Below are 21,192 nucleotides of genomic sequence, written 5' to 3'. Positions count from 1 at the left end.
TGCTCTCAGAACTTGGGTGGCAACTGTAGAACACATACCATAGAAGTAAAATCAGTTTTGTCACTTACATACCCAAACCTTTCAAGCCATTCTTGGTAGTTCTTTCAACACATGCCGCTTCTCTGGATAGGCCTGCCCTTCCCATGCAGTGTGGAGCTCAGGACCAGCAGGAGACTGCTTCCTCAGAGCCTGGAGAGACCACCTCCAGCTGCCCTCTTTGGCAGACTTCATAAACAAACTTACTAACGTTAGTTTACCCATCTTTAGCAGATCCGCGTTCCTCACCAAACATCCTTTTTTAACCTGCTAACAAAGCCAGTTAAGTCCAAACACATTATGCCCAAAACAGTCTCCAAGGGAGAGACAGATGCGGAGCTGACCAAAGTCCATGGGATGTGATGCCTTTTTCATAAATTAAGATTGGGTTTTTCTTTTTTGGTCCCAGTTCTCATGTATACTAAATAGCTGAGTTGGCCAGATTAGTTACATATCAAAATAAGAGAGGCTTCTGTGCAGCTTTGTGAGGCTCTGAAATCTTACAGTAAACTACTGGTGAAAAATGGGTACATTTTAACCAAAGAATATTCATGACCTGCAACAAGCAAGTGCTAGGCAACTACCATCCTCTAGAAAAATGCACACAGCAGAGCCTGTTACAAATGGAAATCAGACAAAGTATAAAAACATTTCCCTAAATATACTGAAGCTAACTTCTCCAACTACTCTGCACTGTTGTTAGATGACACCCCACACACATACTGTACACCAATGGAAGTGTAAAACCCATTTGTTTTTTAAATATAAAATCCATTTCAATGCTAAAATTCCAAATTCTCTTTCTAGGAACACCATTTCCTTCTTCAAATTATTTGCATCAAATTTAGAATTCTAGTTTGCCTCTAAGACATTTTGTAGGGTATCTCCAAATGAGATAACTACACGCATGATTCTGACAAGTAAGGTAAAACTTCAAACAATGCAGCTCTAGCCACTGTAATCACATTCATATTTGAGCTAAAAGTTAGCAATGACTGACTGACTACTGCAGTCAAATCTTCAGACTTGGCACTAGATACACCACAAAGCACACATGTAGTCCACCATTCCAAAAGAAAGGACACAAGGCATCACACTTAGAAAAAATAACATGTAAGCAAATGAACACTAAAAGATACAGTGTGAAACGAAGGGTGAACTGGTCCCACAGAATTGGAGTGGGAGTTCCCCTGGCAGAGAGCTGTGGTTCTGAAGGGAAATGGGCACTGAGGCTGGGAGGCTGGGGAACCTCCCACTTATTGGAGAAATGAGGCTCACAGGTACAGGAGAAGGAATGTAGGTGTGAACAACCCACGCCAACTGAACAAGACAATCTCAAGGGAAGAAAAGAGAGAGCTAATATGCTTAAACATCAAAATTGTCACAACGAGGTCATTCTGCTTCAGAATCAACTGTTTAATAACTACGATACCCACTTTCATAAACAGTACCCATGAATCTACTTTATGCCTTAATTGCTTTTTCAATATCAGTAGGTAAATCACAAATTCCAAGTCAAGAAAGCGTCTTTAGTTTCTGGTCACAAACAAAAACAGAAACAAGAATTTAAAAAAAAAAAAAAGGTTTCCTGAGGGCCACCCACTACAAAATAACTCAATGATTAAAAAACTACAATTCTTATACTTTTTTGGGCTTGCAGAAAGCAAGAGAAATATCCAAGTGCCTTCATAATCCCCCCAACTCCACCACTCATGAAAGTGAATAAACACCAAAGGCTGAAGAGGCTAGCAACAGATCGGGTGGGAGAAACAATACCAGAATATTAGAAGTAAAACACATTAATTTTTGAAATTAAAAATGCAACAGATGAATTAAATAGCAAATTAAGCACCACTCATTTGATCTAAAACCTAGAGTGAAAGAAATACCTAGAATGCATCTCACAAAAAGGTGGCAAAACAGAACAATGACTTTTGTACATACACAGAAAGAGGAATAAATTCAAAAATGAGGGGGGAAAAAAGGAGAGGGAAATGAGGAGGTAAGCAACAGGGAGGAGTGAAGAGAAGATGCAATACATGCCAACTTGGAATTCAAAGAGAGTACAGAAGAGAGCAGCCTCTTAACACGGAACACACAAATCTTTGAAGCAGTCTTTGAAATTCAAAGAAGCACATCACCACCACGCTTATTTACAAAAAGAAAACCACAAGATACACTGTGGTCAAAGTAAAGAACACCAAAGTCAAAAGAGGTGATCTCAAAAGCAACCAGAGACAGAAGACAGACCGGCAAAGCAACTACACTGACACTGACAAGTTCCTCAAGAACAACAGGGGTCAGAGGACAACAGAGTCGTATCTTCAAAATGCCAAATAAACTGGCTTTACAGGAAATACAATCCTATCGTTCAAAAATGAGGGCCAAATAAAAAATTTCCAGATAACCAAAAAACTAGACTCTTTCATCCGCTGTCTTTTACTAAAGAGATCTCTAAGAGACATACTTAAGGGAGAAAAGGAAGTTTTGAGAAATAAGATTAATGATTAAAGAAAACTGGTAAAGATATAAGTATAAAACTAAACAACACCATCTGTAAGAAATGATTTTCTATTTTATGACATAATAAGATACTGGAAAATAGTAGTAAGTTGAGGGACGAATAAGAGTTTTAAGATTCTAAAGTCCTTGTATCATCGGAAGTGATGTTAAACATTGATTCACTTTAGATTTTATTGTACATGCAATTTTAAGAACATCTGCTTTTAAACTGGAAATAGGAAACAACTTCTGAACCCAATTAGCAATGTTTTAATATGGTTTTAGGATAGAGTAGATAGACTGTGGCTAGAGCATAAATGAGTTTGACCAAAAATAATGTCAAAGTGGTCCATAAAGAGCAAACAAAGTTAAGTGTGTTGCCATGTGTCCATCAGCACACCCCACCAGAACTGGAGATCGAACCCAAGGCCTCACCACTGAGCTACATTCCGAGACCGAAAGTCAACAGCTTTCAAGGGTCTTAAGAGCAATTTAATACTTGCTCTGGGATCCTAGATCCCTCTGAGAATCACAAGAAAGCTCCTGATAGTCTCAGAAAAATGTTCATAAATATCTGTACAACTTTCCATTCAAATTCAGTAGACCTTTCCCAGACTCCCTGGAGAACACGAACCCCCAAGCCTTGCCCAGCTTGAAAAGTTGAAGAGAATCAGGGTAAGTGAGAGATGGCAGAGTAAGAAGTTGTCCTGTGAAGAAAAGCGCGTGACAAATTAAGTGTAAAAGGACTGGCACAAAGCATGCTGAAGTAACTCACTCTTACAATGAAGTAACTGAACACTCATGCAACTCTTGCAATATTCTGAACTGCAGAAAATAATGACCACAAAAAGATGCCTAGCTAAAGCACCCACACTCCATCCAGCAAACGTGAGACCACACAAAGAAGACACAAACAGAACTGCAACACCCTGCGTCAACTACCTCAGGTGCTCAGTGCTCCCTTTCCTGCAATGGCTGCAGTTAATAGCCAGCAAGAGCCTCCAAAAAAGGGCCAGTATTGGCCTGCCACTGAGCTCCTCCTCTCCTAGGCTGAACCCCTGCTCTCTCCACCTCCACTTGGAGCCTAGGTGTCCAAAACAAAGAAAGTTGGAGTCTAAAAGTTCCTAAATTCTTCCTGCATTCTATTCTTTTTTATTTGCAGTGATGGGGATTGAACCCAGGGCCTTATGCTTGACGACAAGCACTCTACCAACTGAGCTACAGCCCCAGTCCCTTTCCCTGCTTTCTAGGGAAAAAAAAAAAAAAAAGTTTCCTGAAACATAGAGTTCAGTCTCCATCCAAATAGTGAAACTGCAATATAATGGTCTGGACCTAATAATCTATATTTTAAAAAGACGTCCCTGATGATCTTGTTCCACTAATGAGCACACAAAATAGAAAAACTATAACTTAGGATTTACAAAACTTTGCCTAATTTTGGGACTGGCTTTGTGTATCACAGACAGTCGAAACAACAAACCAGAACACTACAAATGAAGTGTTGCCTATACACCCTGAAAATGTACTCTGTAGATGTGGCTGAATGGATAAGCTCCCCCCAAACAAACAAACAAACACAGAGCATGAGGAAATGTCAATGAATGCTTAGCACTATAAGAAAAGAACAAAACTTGTTCTGTACCAAGAGTAAAGCAAATTTAAATGAACAGCACATGAGATGTCTTCACACACTTGTTTAGGCAAATGAATAAATTTTCTCAGCAATTCACAAGATGAAGATCATTCGAGATAATCCAGGAAGTTTCAAAGCACACATACACATTTGACTTCACTGACCACAGCTCAATTCTAGAAGCCAAATAACTCACCTCCTTTACCCGATTCTGGTGATCACAACACCAAGGTTATTGTTTTTCACTCTATGAATGTATTTTTCTTGGTGCTACTTCATTGATACAACCATATGCACATACAATTTCCAACTCTGTCATAAATACAAACATGCACATCTGCATGTACACACAACCTGTTCATGTGCATGGTATATTCGCCATACTCAAAAGCTGTGGATAGTTTCCCCTTATTCTTGGAGTGGCGGGTGGGGGACACCATGCTTTGTAAAACTTAAAGTGTGCCTGCTAGTCAGTCATAGATATGAAACATTCAATAGTTTAATTTTGCTCATAACTAATAAATATTATGAACCAAAATAAAATGAAATGCCACCAGCAACATTATTTAAAAAAGAAAAAAAGAAACCCACTACTAACATGCCCAGTATATTTGACCACTGGATAAAGTAAGGTCCTCTTTATCTCAGTTTTCTTTGGGGATATAATCAATTTAGTGGCACTTTGATATGAAATCCCAACTCTCAAAGAAGAAAAATAGGGTTGGTTATAAGGAGTGAAAGTTGGGTGATTTGTTTGGTTTTTCTTCTCTAAGAATGCAAGAAGAGCTGGGTGTAGTGGCACACGCCTATAATCCCAGCAGCTCGGAAGGGCGAGGCTCCAGGAAAATCACAAGTTCAAAGCCAGCCTCAGCAACTTAGTGAGGCCTTGCCTCAAAATAAAAAATAAGAAAGGCTAGTGATATGGCTCAGTGGTTAAGTACCCCTTGGTTTAATTCCCAGTACAAAAAAAAAAAAACTCACACATTCAACGTGGCGCTTCCTCCAGTTTTACTTCCACCAGGCCCCATAGGACCCCTGGCCGGACTGACTGAGCCCCACCTACAGGATCCCTCAGCCCAACAGATCACTCCCTGCCTCTGGGGCCCTCACATTGACTGACTGCTCCCTGCTGCCAGGACCCCCAGACCAACTGACTGTGCCCTATCACCGGGACCCCAGAACGACTGATTGCAACCAGCCTCCAGGATCCCGCAACCACACCAGACACGTGGGACCTCCAGGACTCCTGCCTGACCAACCGCACCCTGCCTCCAGGACCTCCAGCCGACCACGGCCACACCCTGAGCTGCAGCTCCCCATTTGCCAACACATTTCGAAGCCACACCGGCCATGTTGGATAATCCTGGAAGCCATAGCTCCGATCTTTAGGTGGGGCAAATCCCATCCTGAGACGCCTGCTGGAGACTTGAAGCTCATTGTCAGGGGCTATTTGGTCTAGTTTTGCATAGTGTCTGAATTGGGCACTGCTAATATTGATCTCCCCATAAAGAAAGGGTTTTGGAAACCTATAGGGCCACTATAAGCCTATAGGGGGAAATCTGCAATACCCCAGATCTGCACTGCTAGAGGGGAAGATACATGAACAACATGAAAAAACAAGGGAAGAAAATGATCCAAACAAATCTAGATTCTATAGTAATAGAATCCAATGACAGTATGTTAGAAGAAATGTCAGAAAAGGACTTCAGATTATACATGATTAAGATAATTTGCGAAGCAAAGGATGAGATAAGAGAGCAAATGCAGGCAATGAATGATAATACCAATAAGCTGAAAGAGCACCTGCAGGAAGCAAAAGGTCACTTCAACAAAGAGATAGAGATTCTCAAAAAAAACCAAACGGAAATCCTTGAAATGAAGGAAACAATAAACCAAATAAACCAAATAAACAATAAACCACTTGGAAGACAGAACCTCAGACAATGAAGACAAAATATTTAATCCTGAAAATAAAGTTGCCCAAACAGAGAAGATGGTAAGAAATCATGAATAGAATCTCTAAGAACTATGGGACACCATGAAAAGACCAAATTCATGATTGGAATTGAGGAAGGCACAGAGATACAAACCAAAGGAATGAACAACCTATTCAATGAAATAATATCAGAAAATTTCCCAAACCTGAAGAATGAAGTGGAAAATCAAATACAAGAGGCTTACAGAACACCAAATGCACAAAATCACAACAGATCCACACCAAGGCACATTATAATGAAAATGCCTAATATTCAAAATAAAGATAGGATTTTGAAGGCCGCGAGAGAAAAGCATCGGATTACATATAGGGGGAGACCAATACGGATAGCAGCAGACTTCTCAGTCCAGACTCTAAAAGCTAGAAGGATCTGGAACAACATAGTTCAAGCTCTGAAAGAACATGGTTGCCAACCAAGAATTCTATACCCAGCAAAACTAACCTTCAGATTTGAAGATGAAATAAAATCCTTCCATGATAAACAAAAGTTAAAAGAATTTACAAATAGAAAGCCTGCACTACAGAATGTTCAAAAAATATCCCATGAGGAGGAAATGAAAAACTACAATGGAGGTCAGCAAAGGGAGGAACTACCTTAGAGAAAAACCACTCAAAGAAGAAACCAAGCCAACTTAAAAACCAAAAATAAGCCAAATGACTGGGAATACAAATCATATTTCAATAATAATCCTGAACATTAATGGCCTAAACTCATCAATCAAAAGACACAGACTGGCAGAATGGATTAAAAAGAAAGACCCAACAATATGCTGCCTGCAAGAGACTCATTTCATAGAAAAAGACATCCACAGACTAAAGGTGAAAGGATGGAAAAAAACCTACCACGCACAGGGACTCAGTAAAAAAGCAGGGGTTTCCATCCTTATATCAGATAAAGTGAACTTCAAGCCAAAGTTAGTCAGAATGGATAAAGAAGGACATTTCATACTGCTTAAGGGAACCATAAATCAGGAAGACATAACGATAGTAAATATTTATGCCCCACACAATGCTGCATCCCTCTACATCCAACAAATCCTTCTCAATTTCAGGAATCACATAGACCACAACACAATAATTCTGGGTGACTTTAATGCACTGCTGTCACCACTAGATAGATCTTCCAAACAAAAACCAATCAAAGAAACCATAGAACGCAATAACACAATCAATAACCTAGATTTAATAGACATATACAGAATATTTCATCAATCAACAAGAGGATTCACTTACTTCTCAGCAGCACATGGAAACTTCTCGAAAACAGACCATATGTTATGCCACAAAGCAGCCCTTAGGAAATGAAAAAAACAGAGATACTGCCTTGTGTTCTATCAGATCATAATGGACTGAGAGTAGAAATCAATGACAAAATAAAAAAGAGAAATTACTCCAATACCTGGAGACTAAATAATATGCTATTGAATGAAACATGGCTAACAAAAAAACATCAGGGAGGAGATAAAAAAATTCTTAGAGATCAATGAGAACAACGATACAACATATCAAAATCTCTGGGACACTATGAAAGCGGTACTAAGAGGAAAATTCATTGCATGGAGCACATTCCAAAAAAGAATGAAAAGTCAACAACTAAATGACCTAACATTACAGCTCAAAGCCCTAGAAAAAGAACCAGAATAACAGTAAAAGTAGTAGAAGACAGGAAATAATTAAAATCAGAGCTGAAATCAATGAAATTGAAACAAAAGAAACAATTCAAAAAATTGACAAAACAAAAAGTTGGTTCTTTGAGAAAGTAAACAAAATAGACAAACCCTTAGCCAACTAACAAAGAGAAGGAGAGAGAAAACTCAAATTACCAAAATTCGTGAAGAAAAAGGAAATAACACGACAGACACCACTGAGATACAGAACATAATGACAAGCTACTTTGAAAATCTGTATTCCAACAAAATAGAAACTACTGAAGACATTGACAAATTTCTAGAGACATATGCTCCTCCCAAACTGAACCAGGAGGACAATCACAATTTAAACAGATCAATATCAAACAATGAAATAGAAGAAGCCATTAAAAATCTACCATCCAAGAAAAGCCCAGGACCAGATGGATTCTCAGCTGAGTTCTACAAGACCTTCAAAGATCTCATTCCAATACTTCTCAAAGTATTCCAGGAAATAGAAAAGGAGGGTATCCTACCAAACTCATTCTATGAAGCTAATATCACCCTCATACCCAAACCAGGCAAAGACACACCAAGGAAAGAAAATTTTAGACCAATATCCTTGATGAATATAGATGCAAAGATCCTTAACAAAATATTGGCAAACCGTTATCCAAAAACATATTAAGAAAATTGTCCACCACGATCAAGTGGGGTTCATCCCTGGAATGCAAAGATGGTTTAACATCCGTAAATCAATAAACTTAATCCATCATGTCAATAGACTTAAGGATAAGAATCATATGGTTATTTCAATTGACATAGAAAAAGCGTTCGACAAAATACAACACCCCTTCGTGCTCAAAACTCTAGAAAAAATAGGGTTAGTAGGAACATACCTGAACATTGTAAAGGCTATTTATGCTAAGCCCATGGCCAACATCATTCTTAATGGAGAAAAACTGAAACCATTCCCTTTAAAAATGAGAACAAGACAGGGATGTCCTCTTTCACCACTTCTATTCAACATTGTCCTCGAAACTCTAGCCAGAACAATTAGGCAGAACAAAGAAATTAAAGGGATACAAAAAGGAAAAGAGGAACTTAAGCTGTCACTATTTGCAGATGACATGATTTTATATTTAGAGGATCCAAATACCTCCTCCAAAAAACTTCTAGACCTCATCAATGAATTCAGCAAAATAGCAGGCTATAAAATCAGCACACATAAATCTAAAGCATTTTTATAGGCAAGCAACGAAACAGCTGAAAGGGAAATGAGGAAAACAACTCCATTTGCAATAGCCTCAAAAAAAAATAAAATACTTGGGAATCAATCTAACCAAAGAGGTAAAAGATCTCTACAATGAAAACTACAAAACAATGAAGAAAGAAATTGAGAAAAACCTTAGAAGATGGAAAGATCTCCCATGTTCTTGGATAGGCAGAATTAATACTGTCAAAATGGCCATACTACCAAAAGTGCTATACAGATTCAATGCAATTCCAATTAAAATCCCAATGATGTACCTTACAGAAATAGAGCAAGCAATCATGAAATTCACCTGGAAGAATAAGAAACCCAGAATAGCTAAAGCAATCCTTAGCAGGAAGAGTGAAACAGGGGGTATCGCAATACCAGAACTTCAACTATACTACAAAGCAATAGTAACAAAAACGGCATGGTATTGGCACCAAAAGAGACAGGTAGATCAATGGTACAGAATAGAGGACACGGACACAAACTCAAATAAATACAATTTTCTCATACTAGACAAAGATGCCAAAAATATGCAATGGAGAAAAGATAGCCTCTTCAACAAATGGTGCTGGGAAAACTGGAAATCCATATGCAACAGAATGAAACTAACCCCCTATCTCTCACCCTGCACAAAAATCAATTCACAATGGATCAAGGACCTTGGAATCAGACCAGAGACCTTGCATCTTATAGAAGAAAAAGTAGGTCCAAATCTTCAACTTGTTGGCTTAGGATCAGACTTCCTTAACAGGACTCCCATAGCACAAGAAATAAAAGCAAGAATCAATAACTGGGATAGACTCAAACTAAATAGCTTTCTCTCAGCAAAGGAAACTATCAGCAATGCGAAGAGAGAGCCTACAGAGTGGGAGAATACCTTTGCCACTCATACTTCAGATAGAGCACTAATTTCCAGAATATATAAAGAACTCAAAAAACTCTACACCAAGAACACAAATAACCCAATCAACAAATGGGCTAAGGATATGAACAGACACTTCACAGAAGATCTACAAGCAATCAACAAACATATGGAAAAATGTTCAACATCTCTGGTAATAAGAGAAATGCAAATCAAAACCACCCTAGGATTCCATCTCACCCCAAATAGAATGGCGATTATCAAGAATACAAGCAACAATAGGTGTTGGCGAGGATGTGGGGAGAAAGGTACACTCATACATTGCTGGTGGGGCTGCAAATTAGTGCAGCCACTCTGGAAAGCAGTGTGGAGACTCCTTAGAAAACTTGGAATGGAACCACCATTTGACCCAGCTATCCCACTCCTCGGCCTATACCCAAAGGACTTAAAATCAGCATACCACAGAGATACAGCCACAACAATGTTCATAGCTGCTCAATTCACAATAGCCAGACTGTGGAACCAACCTAGATGTCCTTCAATTGATGAATGGATAAAGAAACTGTGGTATATATATACAATGGAATATTACTCAGCTATAAAGAATAATAAAATTATGGCATTTGCAGGCAAATGGATGAAATTGGAGAATATCATGCTAAGTGAGATAAGCCAATCTCAAAAATCCAAAGGGCGAATGATCTCACTGATAAGCGGATGATGACACATAATGGGAGGTGGGAGGTGGGCAAGAATGGGGGAAGAAGGAACTGTATAAAGGGAAAAGAGGGGGGGGGAGGAAAAAATAACAATGAATCAAACATCATTACCCTATGTAAATGTATGATTACGCAAATGGTACACTGTTACTCCATGTACAAACAGAAACAACATGTATCCCATTTGTTTACAATAAAAATAAATTAAAAAAAAAAAAAGGGCCTGGGGAGATAGTTCAGTCGGTAAGAGTGCTTGCCTTGCAAGCACAAGGCCCTGGGTTCGATTCCCAGCACCCAAAAAAACAAAAAAATAAAAAAATAAAAATTATATTTTAAAAAAGATGGAAGAAGATAAAGATGTTCCATTGGTTGAAGTAATCACTCCACAACTGGTCACAGCATTTTGTCAACTATAAACTGCAGTCACATGGTAACATCGTGTAGCCTCACCAATCTTCAGTCATCGTTGTACTCATTTTAGCAGTGACAAAGTTCAGGGGGTTAGCAACCTATGACCTGCAGGCCCAAACCAGCCCACTGGCTGTCTCTGTGGAACCCGTGAGTTGAGAACAATTTTGACATTTTTAAGTGGGGAGAAAAGGAGCATTTCATGACACATAAAAATTAAGTTCTAACTTACAGAGTCAATTTATGGCTGTACTTCTGCACTGACAGCATAGCCAAGTAGCTACAGAGAAGATGTATGGCCTGCAAAGACTACAACACTGCCTATCAGGTCCCTGACATAAAGAATGTGACCTAAGGGTGCCTGGTAATGGACACACAATATACAAAGGTATAAACTGTGACATCAAAAATTTAAAATATGGAGATGGGCATGGTGGCTCATGACTGTAAAACCTAGCAACTTGGGAGGTAGAGGCAGGAGGATCCCAAGTTTGAGACCAGACTCGACCACTTAGTGAGAGAGACCCTGTCTCAAATAAAAAATGAAAAAGGGGGAGGGGAGGAGCAGGTGCAGTGGCTCACACCTGTCCCAGGGACTTGGGAGGCTGAGGCAGGAAGATCACAAGTTTGAGGACAGAATCAGCAACTTAGTAAGGCCCTCAGCAACTTAACGGGATGATTAATTAATTAATTAATTTTTAAAATGGGCTAGGGATATAGCTTAGTGGTAAAGCACCCCTGGGTTCAAACCCCAGTACAATAAGTAAGTAAATAAACAAATAAATAAATGACTGGCTCAGTAGTAGAGTATCCCTGGATTCGATCCCTAGTACCAAAAAAATTTTTTTAAATCTAAATATGGGATAGGGAGTAAAAGTGTACTCTCTTTTGAGCAAAATTAAGTTGCTATATTGGTTTAAAATAACCTATCATGCTGGTGGTATAGGCTCAGTAATAGCCTCTGGCCTAGCATGTATAAGATCCTGGGTTCAATCCCTAACTGGAAGAAGAATATCTGAAAATAACCTGATATAAATATAAAGTGCTTTTTATATGTTCATGGTAACCACAAAGTGAAAATTTATAATAAATAGGGGGAAAATCAAGGAATCAAAACATAGAAAATAACTTAAACACAAAGACACTAAAAGCAAAAAGGGTCCATACGTAACAAGAGAACAATTAATGAAATGATATTAGTAAGTCTTAACCCTCAATAATTACCTTGAATGCAAATAGATCGAACTCTCCAACAGAAAGGCAGAGTGGCTGAGTGAATTAAAAAAAAAAAAAAAAAAAAAAAATGCAACTACAAGTGCTCCCTGATTTACAATGGAGTTAGGTCCTGATAAACTCATTTTAGGTTGAAAATATTGTTTAGTCTAAAATGTATCCAACACACCTAACCTGCAGAACATCAAGGCTTACAACAGCACACGCTGCAGAGCGAGGACTGCGGGGCTCCAGCAACTGTGGCTCACGGCCCTGCCCCACGTGGCGAGAGGACCATACCACATACCACAGCCCAGGAAAAATCCAAATTCAAAATACAAAGTACAGTTTCCACTGAATGTGTGCAGTTTTGGCACCACTGTAAAGTCAAAAGATCTTGAATCAAACCACCATAAGTCCGGCCACATTGCTCACAAGGGACTCACCTGGCATATAAAGACAGACCTGAAAGTAAAGGGATGGAAAAAGACAGCCCCTGCAAATGGAAACCAAAAGAAAGCAGGAGCATCTATGCTTCTATCAGATAAAGTAGACTTTAAATCAAAACTGTAAAAAGAGACAAAGAAGGACATTATGTAATTATGTAAGTTCAACAAGGATGTAACAATTATGAGTACATATAGGACAAATGTTAGCAGATCTGAAGGGAGAAACAGGCTGCAATACAAGAGTAGTGGGGTACTTCAACAGCCCCACTTTCAGCAACAGACAGAACATCAACAAGGCAACACTGGACTTAAACCAAGGCAACAGCACTCTTCAGACCCAATGGACCTAACAGACACATATGGAACATTCCATTCAACATCAACAGAATACAGATTCCTCCCAACTGCACATAGAACATCCTCCAGGGCAGATCATACAGGAGAGCCCACAAAGAAGTCTTAACAATTAAGAAAACTGAAACCGTAATATGTACCTTCCCTGAACTCAATGGTCTAAAACTGGTAACCATTAACAGGAGGAACTTCAGAAAATTCACAAATACATGAAAATTAAACATGCTCCTAAACAACCGATGGGGAAATCAGGAAATTTTAAAATTTGGGACAAAAATGGAAACAACAAAACCTCTGGGATTCAGTAAAAGCAGTTTCAAGAGGGAAGTGTAAAAGCAATAAATACACATCAAAAAAGACCTTAAACAAGACCAAATCTTGTACCTCAACAAACCAGAAAAACAAGAACAAAAATCAGTAAGATGAAGGAAACAATAAAGATCACAACAGAAATAACAAAATTGAAACTAGAAAAATAGAAGAGATTGATGAAACAATGAACTGACTTTGGAAAATATAAACCAAATCAACAAACATTCAGACTAAGAAAGAGGAAATATTTAAAATAAATAAAATCAGAGGTTAAAAAAAAAAAAAAGAAACATTACAACAGATACAAAGAAATACAAAGAATCCTAAGAAAACTACTAAAATTACAGGTCAACAAATGGATAACCTAGAAGAAACAACTTCCTGGACTCATACAGATTACTGGATTTGAAACAGAAAATCTGAACAGACGAAATAAAAACATTGATTGAATCAGTATAAAAGTCTCCCATCAGAGCAAAGCTCACAACCTGAGGCTTCAAATCTAAATTCTACCAAACATTTAAAAAAGAACAAACATTACCTTCTCAAATCCTTCCAAAAAACTGAAAAGGAGGAAATGCTTCCCAACTCACATGATGAGGTCAGTATTGCCCTGACATCAAAAACACAAGAACACAAGAAAGAAAGCAAAGTACAGGCTTATTTCCCTGATGAAAACAGATATAAAAATCCACAACAAAATATTAGCAAATCCAATTTGACAGCCAATGAATACCCACCACAATCAAGTGGGATTCATCCCAGGATATGAGGATGGTTTGACATACCATGATACATCACATTAACAGAATGAAGGACAAAAACTATGTGATCATTTCAACAGATGAAGAAAAAGCATTCAACATTCAAAATTCCTTCATGACAAAAAACCTCAACAAATTAAGGAATGCACCTCAACACAATCAACAGCTAACATCACACTGAACAGAGAAAACATGCAAGCTTTTCCTCTAAGATCTGGAACAAGACAAGGATGCCCACTATCTTCTTCTACCCAATACAGTACTGAAATCCTAGCCAGAGCATTTAGACAAGAAAAATAAAGAAAGGGCTTCCAAATTGGAATGTCCCAGTTTGCCAACAATGTGATTCTTGCTTTTTTGGGGGGTGGCGGGAAGAGGAGGGTGGTTCAGGGTGGTAGGATGCTGGGGATTGAGCCCAGGGGATCTTAACAACTGAGTTACATCCCCAGTCCAGTCCTTTTTTTTTTTTTCCCCCCTCAGTCTTCCAAGTCTCTGGGACTACAGGTACATGCCACAATGCCAAGACAGAATATACACAGAACCCTAAAGACTCACCCAAATAACCATCAGGGTTAAATTTAGTAAAGTTGCAGGATACAAAGTCAACCTAACAAGAATCAGTAGTATTTCTATGCACGAACAACAAACTATTTGCAAAAGAAAACAATCAGACGATCTCATTTATAATAACTACAATAACATAAAATAAATACTTAGGAATAAACTTAAAAAGGTGAAAGATTTCTATTGGAAACTGCAAAACACTGGTGAAAGAAATGGAAAAATAACCTATGTTCATGAATTGAAAGCAATAATATTATTAAAATGTCCACACTACCCAAAGGGAGCTAAATAAAGATTCAATATAATCTCCATCAAAATATCAATAGCATTCTTCTTCACAGAAACAGAAAACCAATCCTAATATCTACATGGAACCACAAAAGATTCCAAATAACCAAAGTACTCTTGGGCAAACAGAACAAAGCTGGAGGTATCACATTACCTGACTTCAAAATATATTGCAAAATTACAGTAAACAAAAGTACAAGGTACTGGCATAAAAAGATACAAACAGGACAAAATGGAAAGCTCAGAAACAAATTTTAACATTTATAGTCAGCTGATTTTCAACAAAGGTGCTGAGAACATACAATGAGGAAAGGACAGTATCTTCAAAAATGGTGCTGGGAAAACTGGATGTCTACACACAGGAGAATGATATTTGACCCTTATCTCTCACCATATTCAAAAACCAACTCAAATGAACTAAAGAGTTAAATGTAAGACCCAAAACTATAAAACTACTAGAAGAAAACACAGGAAGAAAGCTCTAAGACACTTTTCTGTGCAATGATTTTTTTTTTTGGATATGACCTCAAAAACATAAGCAACAAAAGCAAAAATAGACAAATGTTACTACACAAACTAACAAGTTTCTTCACAGCAAATGAAACTATCAACAAAACAAAGAGAAAATCTACAGAATGGAAGAAAATACTTGCAAACTGTACATCTGTTAAGAGACTAATAATCAAAATACTTAAGAAACTCAACAGCAGTCGGGGGGGGGGACCTATTAAGAAATGAACAGGGCTGGGGATACAGATCAGTTGGTAGAGTGCTTGCCTCACAAGCACAAAGCCCTGGGTTTGATCCCCAACAACACACACACAAAAAAAAGAAAAGAAAAGAAAGAAAGAAATGAACAAAAGACCTGAATAAACATTTCTCAAAAGGCACACAAAAGACCAACAGGAATATCAGGAATATTCAATATCAGTAAGTATCAGGGAAATGCAAATCAATAATACAATGAAATTCCTGTTACAATGGCTATAAAAAAATAAAAATAAAAAATAACCGCTAACAAAGATGTGGACACAAAGGAACTTTAGCACCCTGCTAGTAGGAATGTAAATTAGTAAGACTTTGTGAAAAAACGTTTGCAGGTTCCTCAACAAATTAAAAACAGAACTACCACATGATCTAGCAATCCCTTTATTGGGTAGGTAACCAAAGGAAACAAAATCAGTATTGAGGAAACATCTGAACTCCATGTTTATTACAGCACTATTGACCACAACAAGACATGGACCAAACCTGAGTCCAGCAATGAGGGAAGAATATATGGTCTCTGTACACAGAGGAATACCATTCAGCCATAAAAAAAGAGAAGGAAGAAGAGGAAGAGGAAGAGGAAAAAGAAGAAGAAGAAGAAATTCTGTCATTTGTGACAACACAGATGAAACTGGAGTCATTATGTTAAGAAAATAAGGCAGGCACAGAAAGAGTACAACATGAACTCACTCATTTGTGGGATCTAAAAAGGCTGATCTCAGAAACTCAGAACAGGACAGTGGTGAGGCTGGAGAAGTTAGGGATGGGTAGGTAGAGGAGATGAAGGTGGAAGGATACATAATTATAGTCGGATAGGAGGACTAAGTTCAAGGGATCTATTATACAGCAATGGTGACTACAGTTAATGATGACATACTGTATTATTAAAAAAATGCTAAGAGTAGAGATTAACTAGTCTCACTACAAAAATAATGGAGAGACAGCTTTATTAACTAGCCATATTTAGTTATTCCACAATGATTTAGCTATTCCAAATGTATATATAGCTCAAAATATTATGTTGTACATAATAAAAACATACAATTTTGTATGTTAATTTAAAAAAGAAAGTAAGTTTTTAAATTTAAAATAAAAGGTGCTTGCTTGGTCTTTTTGTGAAAGATATGAAGTTCCGATCCATACTGAACCAAAAACCTGTTTTCCCCTCACTGCTGCCAACACAGGAGGTCAAGCTATTCTGTCCTTCAACTAAGAAGAGCACTTCAAATTTTGCAAGACTGATGAACCCCCAACTTTTCCAGGACCTGTTACCTTTTTTTTTTTTTTTTTCTTCACAAGCATAGTTCAAATAACCACTTAAATACTTCTTTAGGATATATTATCATATACCAGGGGCCACACTAAGTGTTGGAGATAGTTATTTCCTTTTGGGTGGAAAGACAAAACCTTAGCAGTTGTTAGCCACCCATCCTTCTACCATGCTGCGTACTTAAAGACTTTGCATTCCCTCATCTGTCAACATTCCCTTAGGTCTGTGAAACCTCAGGCCAAACAGGAAACTTATTTCCATCTGGGAACAACTGGGAAAAAACATGGCTATTCTGTCCCTTGACCTATCCAGAAAAGTACCTTGGTGTTCTTCCCAGTCTGTTAGACCATAGTGTTCACTTACAGTTGCATATCATCACTGACCCGCAAATAAGACTGTCTTGACCAAAACAATACGACTCTATGACTTTAGAAACAAAAACAGGCCTCAGTGAGGAAATACAATACAATAATAACCTCAGTTGCAATAACAGTTAACAACTTACTAAGGGCTTGCAGTGGGAATCACAGGATATACTTTAAGTATTTTCTCATTTAAACTTCACAACTCTATAAGGGAAGCATTGATCCCAATTTCAGAGAGGAGGAAACAGGGCATTCAGGGCTAATTTACCCAAGGAACAGCGTTGGAATTCAATAGCTAGCCAACTGGTTCTCAACTCCCAGTTCTCAAACTTTTAGTATAGTCACAATGCTCACTACAAGAAGTTAGAACTAACAGCCTAAAAGATAGGGACCGCCAGGTATTTACTACACATATCATCTTTCCCCCCAAAAAAATCCAACAAAATAAAATCCAGAACCAAAAGTTCAACTGTGCAGACGTATCATTTCCTTGCAATGTACTTATTTCTTCCCCAATGGATGCTCCTTGAGGGCGTGAACATTCTCGCACCTCCATCTCTCCCTACCAAACCTCCATATGGCACTCAATAAACATGCTGAATGAACACAAAACAGTACAAATTGTTACTTATAAATAATTTCTGCCAGAAAAATAATGAGTAGAAAACTTGAAGGTAGAGAATAAACAAAGAAATGTAATTCATAAAGCAGCACTAGTGGTGAATATGTTGTCTTCAGACTCATGTTTTAAACACAGATACAACTTACGTATAAGGTGCTACTCTCATCCAAACACTAATGGGAGTGATTACTTGAGAGAAAAAAGAACCAGTGAAGTCACCATGGGGAACCCAACAAGAAGTGCACACAGAAGTGATCTAATACAGAAAGTAAAATCCCTCCTACTTCATCCTATGTACTTTCCCACTGCAGAAAGTCGCTAGTAAAACCTCAAGCATGCATCCTAGCCTCTACCTCTGGGCCTTCCCCACACAAAACACTATCCTTCCTAGAAGGAAGCTTCTTGGGAACAGATCATCCTCAAACGATCTAAGATAGCATTTTGAATCCAATAGGACATAACTAATATGTAAAATGGCTGAAAAGAATGGAACATTTTCAATACCAGTCAAGGCACACTGACCACATACAATGTAAGGACAGGCAACAACCTACTGTTTAGTCTACAGAAGGCCGTCTCCTCTGGATAACTTTACAAACACTTGCTTTTTGTGTTTAGCAACGAAAAAGTTGCTAAAGACTATCACAGTCAACAAAGCTCCATTCCAAGTCAATAGCAAATACATACAGAAGACACCACCTTGGAAGGATCACTTTAGGGCCAAGGGATTCTACATGTTATAGATGCTTACACCCAGGTCCCTAAACACCAGGTCCCTAAAACCACCATAAAGGTGATTCTAGAGAGTATCCAAAAGTCTTAAGGTTCTTAAAAAGACGCATTTATAAATACATGTGAAGCAGGAGAACCATCTATCCAAAAGAACGGAATGCTTTCCACGCTTCTGTAGTCTCAGCAAGTCTACTTTGAACTACATCAAGAAGTTATATCAAGACACACAAAACATACCCAAAGATCCAAACTGATAACTCTCAAACTTGAAGTTGAAGCTGGCAAACCCACTACCCATAACTTATCTTTCTGATTGTACCCCCTTCTTACGTGCAACTCTGCGGCGACGGTGTATCGGCGTTAAATTTAAATTTCCTGGCTCTGGCCACAATCCTAACCTAATTAAAGCATGTGGTCACCGTTTAGCATTTTCGGTGCGATATTTTGCATCGCTTTAGTTAGCAGCAGAGTCGAGACAGATGCCTTGGTCCTCCTGCCCCCCACATCAGAGACAAAACCCTCTCCCAATGCTTTATTAAATGGACAGGAAAAACACCACCACCCCCCGTGCGCCGCCCACAGACCCCGCCAAGCGCCAACAGGGGCTTCACTCCCATTGCCCACGCCAGCAACACTTTGGGCTCAGTCTAAGCAAGTCACTTATGTCAGCGCTACTTCCCCGTGGCCGGGACCCCTCTCCGGCCCGACAACTCCAGGACCCCCACCCGCCCGCGGGCCCCTCGGAGCAGCGTGGCGCGGGGTCCCCTTCGCACACATTTCCCGTCCAGCAAACTGCGGCCGCGGCGGGGGAGGGGCCGCGGCGGGCGCCGGCGGCGGAGCGGGGCCGTCGGGCTGGCAGCGGCCGGGCCGGGGAGGGGCAGCTCGGCGGTGACGGGGGGCGGCCCGAGGGTCCGGGGGGAGGGGAGGTACCTCGTACAGCTCCTCGGAAGCCATGGTGGGCGGCGGAGTTGCGGGCGCGCGGGCGGGCGCGGCACCGGGCGGCCGACACTTTGTTTCAGTTGGGTCCCTGCGTGGCCTGCGCTTCCTGCTCCCGCTGCCGGCGCCGGGCGCTGTGCACGGACGAGCCTCTCCACTCCGCGGCCAGTGCGGGCCGGCGGCGGCGGCGGCGGGGTTGTGCGCAGGAGCAGCTGCGCAACGCGCCCTGGGCGCCCCGCGCTCACTCCCCGGCGGGCCGGCTGGGGCTCGAGCTCGGGCTCATCGCGCCCCGCCGCGGGGCCGGGCGGGCTGAAGCGGGCGCGGCAGCGGTGCAGGCGGCGCGGCCGGATCCGCGGCTCCCCCTCTCCGGTGTAGTGCAAAAAGCTTCCTACTTGCGACCAAAAAACCTGCCCTGGCTACTGAGCATGCCCAGTGCGGCCACCCGGCCCGGCGGAGCCGCGCTCCCGCGCTCCGGGTTTTCGGGCCGCCCTGGCGGGAGGGGCCGGGAGGCGGCGGGGCGGGGCGGGCGAGGGGAGCAGTGGGCTCCGTTCCGGGCCTGGGCGGGCGGGCTGGCTGACGGCCGGGAGCGAGCCGGCAGGAAGGGGAGGAGCCGGCGTGGTGGGCGGGGCCCAAGAGAGCGGTGGGCGTGGCAAGACGGTGGGCGGGGCTCTGGCTTCCCCGAGTCCGGCTGGTGGGGGTCGGCCCAGCGGTGGCACCGCCCACCGACCAGCCTAGACGTGGGTGCTAGCTGGCCCAGAGAGGGAGGGACGAGGGCCTCGAGGACCCAGGAGAAAGGCTGCGGTGGCCATGGGACAGGCATCGGCGAGCCGAAGTTGGGCAGGGACCTAGTAGGCTAATGGGCCTGCGCCCCGACGGCAGCGGCCGCGCAGCCTAACGCGCGCCTCGCTCCCGGGGATCGCAGGGCTACCGCCGCCGTGCGCCCGCCGCTGTCCGCGGGTCCGGGACGCGCTCGACCAGCCCGCTGTGGCCAGCGGCGTGGCCAGGTGGAACCCCCAGCACTACCACGTGCCCGCCTCCCCTGCGGCCGCAGCCAAGACCCGGAACTCGGACTCGCGCCCCGCCGAGTGTCTGGGCACGCTCGCTCGGCCGCCGGCCGGCGGGGGGTGGGAGCCGGGGGCGGGAGCCCGGCGCGGCGGAGGGCGGCGCGAGGGCGCGGCTGCCTCGGTTCTGCCCGCGGCTTTCCCCGCGCCGGGCCTCCGTGTTCCTCTTGGAGGCCACCTCCTCCGAAGGGGAGCTGAGCCCGGAATCTGGACTCCCGGGAGGTCCGGGTTCTAATGGAAGGAAGCTGTCAATGGTGGTGCTCCTTGGGGGAATGGTGTGGACAACTACGCGACAGGCCCTCTCGGCCAGAAGGGCGACGGGTTGCCCCTTCCTCCAGCGTACAGGGGAGATGGCTAAAGTCAGCCCGGCCCGCACGGCTACCTGCCAGAGCTCATCTGCGGGGGGACTGGACGTTTCACCAGTCATGGGGAAAAGAAAAGGGGCTTCCG

The 21,192-nt window shown here is 41.5% G+C and overlaps 1 protein-coding gene across 1 annotated transcript in view; it reads right to left on the bottom strand.

Moving 5' to 3' along the window:
• Nucleotides 1-20,166, bottom strand: part of Cdyl (chromodomain Y like) — a 183,217-nt gene extending 163,051 nt beyond the window's left edge. The window contains exon 1 of the mRNA XM_047558651.1: nt 19,676-20,166. Within this exon, the coding sequence (XP_047414607.1) occupies nt 19,676-19,699 (24 nt within the window). The 5' untranslated portion in view covers nt 19,700-20,166. The remainder of the gene's footprint in view (nt 1-19,675) is intronic.
• Between the last annotated feature and the right edge of the window lie 1,026 nt (nt 20,167-21,192).

The sequence above is a fragment of the Sciurus carolinensis genome, chromosome 7 (genome assembly GCF_902686445.1).
Source record: "Sciurus carolinensis chromosome 7, mSciCar1.2, whole genome shotgun sequence".
Taxonomy (NCBI): Eukaryota; Metazoa; Chordata; class Mammalia; order Rodentia; family Sciuridae; genus Sciurus; species Sciurus carolinensis.
The sequence above is the reverse complement of the archived record's forward strand: the minus strand, read 5'-3'. Positions and strand labels throughout refer to the sequence as shown.